The sequence below is a fragment of the Octopus bimaculoides genome, chromosome 11 (assembly GCF_046866305.1).
Source record: "Octopus bimaculoides isolate indiv1 chromosome 11, ASM4686630v1, whole genome shotgun sequence".
NCBI classification, from domain to species: domain Eukaryota; kingdom Metazoa; phylum Mollusca; class Cephalopoda; order Octopoda; family Octopodidae; genus Octopus; species Octopus bimaculoides.
Genome location: NC_142938.1, coordinates 17,939,507 through 17,951,912, shown reverse-complemented (window position 1 = coordinate 17,951,912; position 12,406 = coordinate 17,939,507). Strand labels below are relative to the sequence as shown.

Sequence of the window (12,406 nt, the reverse complement as noted above, 5' to 3'; positions counted from 1 at the left end):
GACAAATTTAAGGTAATATAACTATGTCCTTATTGAGCTGGTGTTTGGAACATATATTAACGTGATATTTTAATGAGTGGTTTTAATTTAGATCACTTAACCCCTTTTGTCATATTTCTATGGGAAATGCCTTGCCTTTTTTTCAATAAATTCTGAAAATGATGAAGAATTTAGTAAAATAACTGTCATTATCAAACTAGTGTTAAGAATAAAAATTAACATGAAATTTTCAGGGAAAATTTTCAGTTAAATTCCTTTAAAGCAGGGAATTTATATCACAAAACCAAGGGCAGTTTTCAGTGGGTTGGTATCAAATGGATTACTTATAGTGAAGACTGTTTCATTGTATTGTCATTTCTTTTTTTTTTTTTTCTACTTTCTTTGATTATGTTAATTAGAAGTTACTTTCAGTGTCACTTCAGAGTGTCACTTATACATGTTGTGTTAATTGTATTGAGAGGATTCTGTGTAGAATGTGTGTAGTGCTTAGTTGCGCTGTTTCAGGGGCCCATATGCAATGTTGTGAGACTTGGCAGTGTTGTCATGTATTAATTCATGTTTTCGTCATTTTGTTTCTTTTCTTTTCTTTTTGTTTTGCTCTATTTTATTTATATTTATTTTTTTTGATAACCATACTCAGTGTGCCAACCAGTAATTACAATTATTGTTGTTGGTACTCTCTGTATGCTCATTTCCAAAAATTTATTTTAATTTTGAGATCCTTATGTTATCATCCTTATAATCATCGTTATTACTATTATTTTGAGTGGAGGAACCAATAGAATGTTATGTCTTACACTACAGACATTCTCTCCTAAAAATCTTGCTGTAATCTAGATGGAGTTCTATAATGTGAAACTCATTTTCCCTGTTGACTTTCATATTCATTGACTGCTACATAACATTGAAAGTCAAAAGGAAACATGGAATTCCATGTTCTGACAAAATTTTTAGGGGCCTAACACTTCCATAATGTGGGTGGGACATCTATCTCTAGTTTCTTCTTTTTACATTCTGATTGCACCAGGGTTGTTGCAATAATCATCAGTAAGGTATAGTGGAGTTGAATTTATCAACTGCTTCCTTGCTCGGGGTGTACATAAGACTAAAATATCTTAAGCTGTTTAATTTTGCCCCTCAGTAATATGCATTAAAATCCTGTTGATATTGAACTTAATGTTTATCCCATTATGCTTGATAAGAATTACTACTAGCTGTGTACTGGACTTGATTCATTTGAATCAATCAACTCCTCACCTTCCACTCTTTTGATCAACAAATTTGTGGTCACCTTGTACAAATGTTAGAGAGATTATTATTATTATCATCATCATTATTATTATTATTATTATTATTAATAATAATAATAATAATAATAATAATGATGCAGCGAGCTGGCAGAATTGTTAGTGTACCAGGCAAAAATGCTTAGCGGGATTTCATCAGTCTTTACATTCTGAGTTCAAATTCCACCGAGGGTGACTTTGGCTTTCATCTTTTTGGGGTCAAAAGGATGAAATAAGCACCAGCTGATCGCTGAGATCAATGTAATCAACTTACTCCCTCCCCAAAACTGCTGGCCTTGTGCCAAAAATTTGAAATCATTATTATTATTATTATTATTATTATTATTACTTATTTTTTTATTATTCACTATAAATATTATTAGTAATAATATTAATAATAATTATATATATATATATACTCTTCACCTTATTATTATGTTATTATTATTATCATTATTATTATTACTGTGCTATAGCCTTCTTGCTAATGATTAAGCTTTTTCATTTCCGGTGGATTCAGGATGGTCAAGAACCCACAGTAAGTTACATGTGGCATGTTTTTTGGTTTATTTATTTTTTTCCAACCCATTTCCAACCCTGACTTTTGTTTTTGTTTAATTTAATTTAAAAAAAAAAAATTATTTAAAAAAAAAAAACCTCTTTTGGAATTTTTTGCAAAAGTGTATTCATCCATCTAACTATTTGTTCACTTGAAGACAGGCTAATTGAGTGGATAAAAATATAGACATAATAATAAACTTAGCCCCTTTTTAATGGGGCTCCCCTCGTGGTTTGCTGTATCCATCCTACTGTTGTTCTCTAGGTGGGAAATTGTGTTGTGTCTGACTTTAGGGCAAGACAATTAATGCTAACTTGCCTTAATTAATACAGCTTCAGGACTAATTAAGAATTTAAAAAAAAAAATTTTGTTTTGTTCTGTGTTCTTTTTGTTTTGTTAATACATTTTGAACTGTTGAAGTAGAATAACAAAGCAAAAAAATTAATTAATCCTGTTTTTAATTGTTTTTTAAAATTTTATTTTCATTTATTTTATTTTATTAACTTCATTATTTTTAATTGAGATACCTTTCAGTTTCTGTGAGCTAGTGTATGTGTGTTGTGTGTGTATTGTATTTGTATTGTGTGTGCGTGTGTGTGTGTATTTAATTAGGAATAAATAAAAAAGATTTCTTTGCTTTTCAATAATTAATTATCTTGGAATAATCGGTGAATTAACATCTCATTAGAATTACTTAATTTTAGAGGAATGCAAATATACTTGCCGAAATCTAGATTTACATATATATATATACATGCATATATTTGTGCACATAGAGTAACTTTCAAACCTGTTACAAATGCTTCAGCATGAAACTCTAGGCCCGTGAGTCACTGCTGTTGCCTCCTAAGCACTCTATATATTAAGTTCTATCAGGATTAAACACTGAGATGCTAAAAATATTTAGCTAAATAGAAGCAGTATTAGTAACTCTAATAGTCAACCAGGCTGTTATTGTTATTACTTTGTCTAAGTCCTAACTGAACAAATATATCGTCAAAAGTGTTCGAACCATGACAAGCCAGTTCTTGTCTCAGGCGTTGTATATTTTAGGAACACAGTATCCAATGTATCCTTCCCTTTTCAAGGCTGTTGGACATAATTCGAGGAAAATTCAGTAGTTTATTCCAGCAGGTCAAATGACTGCAGAAACTCCTTTGGTGGCTCAGTATTTAACGCAATACAAGGTAATGTCTCTAATAACTGGTTTAGTTGTATTATTGTCATTTAAAATTGGAGTTAGAGGATGAGATGGAACTTCTCTGTATCACAGAGGTTGCAGGACATTGATCCATTCTTAAATTACCATGCTTTATCTAATGCTGTCCATAATATGCTGATGATCTCACATTTTCTCTTGGTTTCCAAATCAAAGCTCTGTGAAATCAAATTACTTTGAAAGTACTGTGGTGCTTTGCAGATGGTAATAACTTGAGGAGTTGATGTACTGATGCAGTTAACTCTTTGGAGAGTATTCTGTAAGTCCTGTGTAGCTAGGTTAAGAAAGCTGGAGTGAGTAATTTTGATGTCATCATGGGGAATTTTAGTTAGACCAAATTACCTGAGTTGGTAGGCTTGTTCATACACTACAATATGGAGAGCTGTTTTAATGGCTTCAAAAGGGATACTGAGCTCATGATTTGAAGCAGTATGAACAGGTACTTAACTGACTCTCCCAAGAGACAAATTACAATGTACAACAAATTCAGCCTGACAGTGACAATCGAAGTATACTTTATAATGTTAAACTTCCATATTCAGTTTATCATGTCATTGCTTAACTGATCTCAGAATCATTTGAACCTTTCAAGAAACAAAATAACACCCCATTGTACATTCACTCACAATGTACCGATCACTGCTGAGTGTCCTCTACATGTTCCAATAAATCAGCTAGAAAGACTAAAGTATTCACCATCACCATCTAACCTGAAAGGGAAATGTTATACAATATGATCCACTGTATTGGTGTAAAAACTGGCATTGCAATCACGTCTACTCTAATTGGAAAAGAGTTATGAATTCCATCAGCTGTTCAACAAAGACAGCATTAAGGTGAACTACAACTGCATGAAAAGCATGTCTAATTAAGAGCTGATATGCAAATGCCAAAACACAAGTTTTGCCACATACAAGGCACATGCCTAGAGATAAGTATTGTATATTAGAATGATGTCGCTAAAACCAGCACATCAACAAGCTATATATAGCATAAAGACACTTCTTTAAGCACTAATACAATGGTTCATTTTGTCATCACTTCCTGTCATCACAGACTGTCTGCTAGAATGAAGTTTGAGTACGTAATCTCAGAATGTACTGGGTGCATTTTATTATGGCGCCAGCACTAAAGAAGCTGCTTTGTTCCAGGCATGACTAAAGAATCCTCTTTGCTCCTCTCTTCATTTGAGGCGACATGGCTGAACGAGTGATTAGAGGAGTAAACCAGGGTTAGAGGGTGAAAATAAAGTGAAAATGTGAGCGAGAGGTGATGCAGAAGAGGGTAATGGAAGAGGAACAATGATAGACAACAAAAGATTGAATGGGAAGGAAAAAAGCATGAGTGATAGTAGAGAAATTGTGATGGAGTAAGACAACTTTGGTTGTGTAAAACAATGATTCTACCAAAATACAGAAACCCATCAAGTTTTAGGAAAAGTAAGCTGCATATTCTAGGTGTAACCATTGATGGCTAACTGGCTGGTGTGGGGAGGGCATATTTCCATTATACATAATGGAGCTGTATAGTGGCTTGGGGCACTACAAAACATTGTAAACAAGCTGGCCATACATGGAAGAACTATGATTTACAAAGCACAAATCTGAAGCATTTTGGAGTGCACAGTCTATGCTGAATAAGTCTCTCTTCCAGCATACTCAAACTCGTCCAGTCACTGCAGTCTAAAAGAATGCTCTGATGATCAGTTTGTGTGTGGCAGGGTGGGGGAGCAAAAAACTTGCTATCAACAGCACAGAAGACAGCTTGCTTCAACAAAAATTCTCTACAAAATCCTCACAAACCACAGCCCTTCAGAGTTCAGAGCAATGCTAGCATTGAGCCATTACATTCATGCCTGCACACACCTCTCTAGATCCATGTTCTAGATAGGAGCTTTCTTTTTACCAACAAATTGGTATATAATTGAAAGTACTCAACCGTTGAAGTGCAGTATATTTATTCACTCAAAGTTGCTGATTCATTCTGACACTACTCCAACTTTTTTCAATGTGGTTGTGAAAAGCACTCTGCTGGGCAGTTGGTGTTAGGGAGGGCATCCAGCTGTAAAAACTGCCAAAATAGACACGTCTGATGCAGGCTCCTGCCTGGCCAGCTCCTGTCAAAGTGTCCAGCATGGAAAGCAAACATTAGACAATGACGCACAAAAGTAAATCCTCAGCTTCAAATAAAAAAAATTCATGAAGATATACAACCATGGAAGGTTACTAATCTGACATCATCCAAAAAATACCTGAAGTCATTCAGTCAGATATGAAACTATTAGTAATGATATTAATCTATATCTAAACACATTTTAAAACTCTACTCTTGTTGTAGTAAGTACTCTATTGTTGTAATAAGTACTCACTATACAAATACTCAGCAAAGTATTTGTATTGAGTATTGTGTTGTTCATATAAATTCATTTACAAATGTGTGTGTGTGTGTGTATAGCAATGGTTGCAACTTGATTTCAAGTAATGCCATCACTTGATTGTTCTCTTATATATGAGCTGGGCGGATGTGGTGTTTCACTCTTGTCAAGGACTTACACTCCTTTGCACAAATGTAGCAATGATGGGTGCCTCTTGAAGTAGGTGTTACAGTAGTGTTTTGATGAAGTTTCATATGACATTTTAGTCCCTTTCCGGATACATATTCTTTTCCACACTCCTTGGAAATAGAGATACCATAAAATACATAGTTAATGATTCCTTTGTGTGTGTTAACGTGCGCGCACTCGCCTTCTCTGATTACTTCTAAGGTCTGCCTTACTTCGACTTGACCACAGTTCGTACATGTTAAAACAGGAGCATGCGCCAATATACTCAGGCAGATTCATATTGAGAACGCCCTTACAAACACCTCTCTTGAGCTTCTCATGCTCAATACAATAATATAAACGGGGACACATGTGCATGCACGCACACACTCACACACATGCACGTGCATGCACACACACACTTAGTTTAACAAAATTTCATTAATTGCTAGTTGCAATATCACTGGCAGGCATCTAAATGTGTTGTGTACCCATCCACAATTTGACATGGGATTTTTTTTTTATGTTAATAGCTGTATGTTTTAATTACATTTATTTATTATTTGACTATTCAATGTTATCTTCTTAGTTACATGTTTACTAGATATCTGAAGTTGTAATTGAAATATGCTGATTGTGCTGTGTCCGATAAGTGTGTGTTTTTAATTGGTTTGGTCATTATTGTTTCTGAAGGTTATTTTTTCCTTCTAACTTTTGTTTTTGTAAAAACCAATCTTGGCTCATAGAACTGCTCTACTATACTGCTTTGATTCTTATAGGGCTTAGCTTGATTGTGAGGTCATGCCTTATCTTAATCTTTATATTGTGTGTATGATCGAAGTGTCTAAGCTATCTTGAGATTCAGTGGAGCTATTTAACATGGGTTCATATGCATTTACATACAGTTGTTGCTACAGTAACTCTGGTTGAGCTCAGATCAGGCAGACTTGTTTTTTTCAGATACATTCTGCTTCTGCTTAGTAGAGAACTATACTGCACACTCTGACATGGAGTGATGAATCATATACAGTGCAGTGATGTCAGTCTGGACATGTTGCATGCCTTCCTGTTGTCCAATGGATTTCTATATACCTGTAGATTCTGGTAACAGCTACAGTAGAGGAACAAGGTGATCTCAGTTGCTCTTCAATTTTTACTGTTGGCCATGTAGTCAGTAAAAAGGCTTCTGTATGAGTGCTCTCAAACTCCTAAAATTTGTAGGCATATTGTCTTAAAATTTTATAACAATACCTGTCTTAGAAATGGGTAAATATACTTATTGGATTAAGTAGTCCTGAATATAATGTATCAAAAAAAACAAACAAACAAACTGTATAGTCATGGGTTGAATGATGGTAAAATAACAGTAAGTTTGACACACAGAAACATATTCACATATAGTCTATGATAAGGAGTTGGAGCAGCTGCATTGGTAATAATATATTATTAGCCTCTTGGCTTTAAGCCTTGTGAATTGACTCATATTACTGGCATCGTTCTGTGATGTTGGTGTAAAATGACTGAGTGTGTGTGTGTATATATATATATATATATATATATATATATATATATATATATATATATATATATATACATATATATGTGCACATGTATATTTATGCATACATATGTGTATATAAATACATGTGTGTGTGTGTGTGTGTTGATCATCATTTTACAAGCTCACATTCAAATTCTCTACAGATGTTTTGCTTTGTTTTCATGGTACAGCCAATTCTACATACTACAACTGTTAAAGACACATCAGGCATTTATACATGCACAAGGTGATAAAAATGTGAGTGCGCACGCATGCACACACACACGCATGTTTGAGCATGCACACACCCTGAGAAGAAATGTAGCAGCAGAACCATGTTGGCTTACAATGTAGATGCTTCAAATTTTACTGTCAGCTGTTCATTATGAATCCTTATTAAAGCAAGACATTATTGTTTTGCTTAATCGTTACAGTGAGGCAGACATAAAGAGGATATTACTGTACTTTTCTTGAGAGTTTTTTTTTAACATTCTGGCAAGATTTTCAGGAATAGCGTGTTTATTCCAACAGTTAGCATCATCATCATCATCATCATCGTTTAACGTCCGCTTTCCATGCTAGCATGGGTTGGACGATTTGACTGAGGACTGGTGAAACCGGATGGCAACACCAGGCTCCAGTCCGATTTGGCAGAGTTTCTACAGCTGGATGCCCTTCCTAACGCCAACCACTCAGAGAGTGTAGTGGGTGCTTTTACGTGTCACCCGCACGAAAACGGCCACGCTCGAAATGGTGTCTTTTATGTGCCACCCGCACAAGCCAGTCCAGGGGCACTGGCAACGATCTCGCTCGAAAATCCTACAGGAGCCAGTCAGGCGGTACTGGCAACGGCCACGCTCAAAATGGTGCATCTCATGTGCCACCCGCACAAGAACCAGTCCAGGGGCACTGGCAACGATCTTACTTGGCTTGCCGGGTCTTCTCACGCACAGCCCATTTCCAAAGGTCTCGGTCCGTAGTCATCGCCTCGGTGAGGCCCAATGTACGAAGGTCTTGCCTCACCACCTCAGCCCAGGTCTTCCTGGGCCTACCTCTTCCACGGGTTCCCTCAACTGTTAGGGTGTGGCACTTTTTCACGCAGCTATCCTCCTCCATTCTCACCACATGTCCATACCAGCGCAATCGTCTCTCTTGCACGCCACAACTGATGCTTCTAATGTTCAGCTTTTCTTTCAAGATACTTACACTCTGACGGGTATTCACATTGACATTACACATCCAACGGAGCATACTGGCTTCATTCCTTGCGAGCTTACGTATGTCCTCAGCAGTTACAGCCCATGTTACACTGCCATGTAGCATGGTTGTTCGTACGCATGCGTCATACAGTCTGCCTTTTACTCTGAGTGAGAGTCCCTTTGTCGCCAGCAGGGGTAAGAGCTCTCTAAACTTTGCCCAGGCTATTCTTATTCTAGCAGCTACACTTTCAGCGCACCCACCCCCACTACTAACTTGGTCGCCCAGATAGCGGAAGCTATCGACTACCTCTAGTTTTTCACCCTGGAATGAGATAGAAGTTGTTTCCTGTTTGTTTGCAGTCTTTATTGCACCTGAACATCTGCCACAAACAAAAACTAACTTGCTAGTTAACCTGCCTTTGATGTTGCTGCACCTCTTATGTGTCCATAGCTTGCACCGGGTACATCTTATAGAGTTACTACCTACTCCTTTTCTACATACTGAGCAGGGCCATCTACCTGAAGGGGTTTGTGTTTTATCTACCTTCCTACTTATTAGGATTTTGGTTTTAGCTAGGTTGACTCTAAGGCCCTTCAATTCTAGACCTTGCTTCCACACCTGAAACTTCTCCTCTAGTTCTGATAGTGACTCCGCAATTAGGGCAAGGTCATCAGCATAGAGGAGCTCCCAGGGGCAACCTGTCTTGAACTCCTCTGTGATTGCCTGGAGGACTATGGTAAATAATAGGGGGCTGAGGACGGAACCTTGGTGGACCCCTACCTCTACCCGGAATTCATTGCTGTACTCATTTCCAACCCTCACCTTACTGGCAGCATCTCTGTACATGGCTCGCACAGCTCTCACTAACCATTCTTCTATCCCAAGTTTCCTCATTGACCACCAGATAAGGGATCGGGGGACCCTGTCAAAGGCTTGAATGTTTTTATTTTAAGAAATAGGAACAAGCATGGTTTTGTGGTTAAGAAGTTTGCTCCCCATCCTTGTGGTTTCCGATGCATTGTGTGGCACTTTGAGCAAGTGTTTTCCACTTTATCCCTGAGCCGACCAAAGTTTTGTTAGTGGATTTTGTAGAAAGATGCTTGTTGTGTGTGTATGTGTGTGTGCGCGCGCGCACATGCACACCCATGCCCATCTTGACGTCACAAGATGGTTGTGAATGTGTGTCACCATCATAATAACAATGCTCTTTTGTGTCCAGTCTCCTGTGAAACACATCTAGCCATTCTTGGAAACAGGTGAGGGTTGGCAACTGGAAAGGCATCTAGCTATAGTAAATCTACCTCAACAAACCCATCTGACCTAAGCAAGCATGGAAAAGGGGACATTCATAATGATGATGATCTAGACTATGCTAGTACAGAAAAATAAATGTGAATGATATATATATATATATATATATATATATATATATATATATATAATTATAATGTACAGCAACACAGAGAAATAAGTCTGAAATCTGCCGAAGTAGAGCAAGTCCTTACTGATGAGGCAATGGAAATTCCCAAAACTGAATTAAATATAACGAATTTTCAAACATTGTTTTCAAATGATTATATTCCCTGTCTGTATATATGTACAAGTGGAGGCGCAATGGCCCAGTGGTTAGGGCAGCGGACTCGCGGTCATAGGATTGCGGTTTCGATTCCCAGACCGGGCGTTGTGAGTGTTTATTGAACAAAAACACCTAAAGCTCCACGAGGCTACGGCAGGGGATGGTGGCGAACCCTGCTGTACTCTTTCACCACAACTTTCTCTCACTCTTACTTTCTGTTGTGCCTGTAATTCAAAGGGTCAGCTTTGTCACACTGTATCACACTGGATATCCCCGAGAACTACGTTAAGGGTACACGTGTCTGTGAAGTACTCAGCCACTTGCACGTTAATTTCACGAGCTGGCTGTTCTGTTGATCGGATCAACTGGAACCCTCGACGTTGTAAGCCACGGAGTGCCAACAATATATGTACAGAAGTATATGCGTTGACTACAGCAGTAGAGCATTTTAGCTCATATTTCTAGCAATGTAGGTGTTTCTAATACCCTAGTCGCACTTAGTGATAATTTTGTGTGTGTGTGTGCACCATCATCATACATCCACTTTCCATGCTAGCATGAGTTGCACAGTTCAACATGACTCAGTATATAGGAGGACCATGTCTTGCTCAAGCATTTGTTTTGGCATGGTTTCTATAGCTGGATACCCCTCTATGAGAAACACTAATTATATTCATTAATATTTATACATAACAGCCTGTATTAGGAAACTTAAGATAAACTTAAAGTAGTTAAGCTACAGTTTTTTGGTTTTTTTTTTTTTAAAGATCTTTGCTGTAGAACTTTAAACAGATGTCTAGTTGGCTACTATTTAGAGGACATGAGCCCTTCATCAACTTCATCTTAGTTTATATACTCTTTTACTTGTTTCAGTCATTTGACTGCGGCCATGCTGGAGCACCACCTTTAGTCGAGCAAATCGACCCCAGGACTTATTCTTTGTAAGCCTAGTACTTATTCTATCGGTCTCTTTCAGTTTCCGTCTACCAAATCCACTCACAAGGCTTTGGTCGGCCCGAGGCTATAGTAGAAGACACTTACCCAAGGTGCTACGCAGTGGGAATGAACCTGGAACCATGTGGTTGGTAAGCAAGCTACTTACCACACAGCCACTCCTGCGCCTGTTGATTTCTTATTGACTCTGGAGTAATTGTTAAAATTAAGATTTGTGTCGTTTGGCCTTTTTAATTGTGGTTTAAATTCACAGAAGGACACCAATTCAGCACTGCAATCTAACAAAGTACTTGTCAATTTTATAATGTTACCAGCTGACCCCATGGCGTCAAAAATCACGGCTAATTGTATTTTAGAGTTGAAACGCTGTTTGATTTTTCTTTTCAGCGTTGAATGTTCACCATCCCACTTCCATTGCATACACACACACACGCCTCTCTTTTACATATACTCACACAGAGTTGAAACGCTCCCACTATCAGTTTGTCATCACTCTTTCCTTTCTCATTCATATGTTGTGACAGAGAAAAACACAAGAGTATTATTATAGCAGATTGTTGTTGCTGCTGCTCACATCTTGTCAATTACTGTCCATCTTGTCACACCTTTTTATGGTTCAGTGGAGCAAGCTTGAGAGAAAAAGATGTAACATAAACCACTGACTTGGCTTAATGTCAAAAACCAAGTTGACTCAATCAATTCTGGTTCTTATTTTTAATACACAAGTAATAGGATTTTTTTTTTGCCTAAATAGTTAAATGTAGTGAAGTCATGTGGCCTAGTGGTTAGAGTGTTGGGCTTGCAATTATGAGGTTGAGGGTTCAATTCCTGGATTATGCAGTGCATTAAGTTTCTTGAGCAAGACACCTCGTTTCAATGTTGTTCCAGTCTACTCAAGTGAAAATGAGTACCAGTTGAGTGCGGAGACAGCCGTCTTTCCTTCCAGCTGTCCCATCCTGGATGTTCTGCTAGGTCAAAAGTAGGAGTGCATAGAGGACGTCTATGTGCTTGCAGCTGCATGGACGCTGAAAACAATTAACAAAAACATGATACTCACCTATTGTGTGTGCGCGCGCGTGTGTGCGTGCGCGTGTGTGCATGCATTGTTTTTTAACACAGTTATATTCTGCTAGCAACAGCTGTGGTTATGAATGAGTTAACATATGACAGCATAATTTGACTGTATGAATATTTATATGTAATGGCAAAGGCAAACACTACAAACCATGCAAGCAGCAACAGCAGTAGGAGAGTCTGAAAGACAAACTCATTGACAACAGTTACATTGTTATATGTAGTACAGTAACCAGTTGTGAATGTTATACAGTTAATGCTTTGACAAGAGTTTGTGGTTAAATGAGTTATTAGTATTACCAAAGTACCTCTGTTTACATTCATCCTTGCTCTAAAGTTCAGATGGAAATGTAGGAGACAGAGGAGAGTAGGAGTAGTCAGTGGTGACTCAAGACAGGCAGGCATGTTGGGTGTCTACTCTATCTAAATATAATTAACTAAGGATTTCTTTAATAT

General features: G+C 37.7%; 1 protein-coding gene across 13 annotated transcripts in view; it reads left to right on the top strand.

Moving 5' to 3' along the window:
* LOC106867463 (RAC-gamma serine/threonine-protein kinase) overlaps positions 1–12,406 on the top strand; it is a 126,993-nt gene that overhangs the window by 88,065 nt on the left and 26,522 nt on the right. For 6 of the 13 annotated variants that reach the window (XM_089359585.1, XM_089359589.1, XM_089359587.1 and 3 more), the window contains one exon: positions 1,807–1,824. The exons of the other annotated variants lie outside the window; for them this stretch is intronic. In XM_089359585.1, the coding sequence (XP_089215711.1) occupies positions 1,807–1,824 (18 nt within the window). The remainder of the gene's footprint in view (positions 1–1,806; positions 1,825–12,406) is intronic. 13 annotated transcript variants of the gene reach the window in all.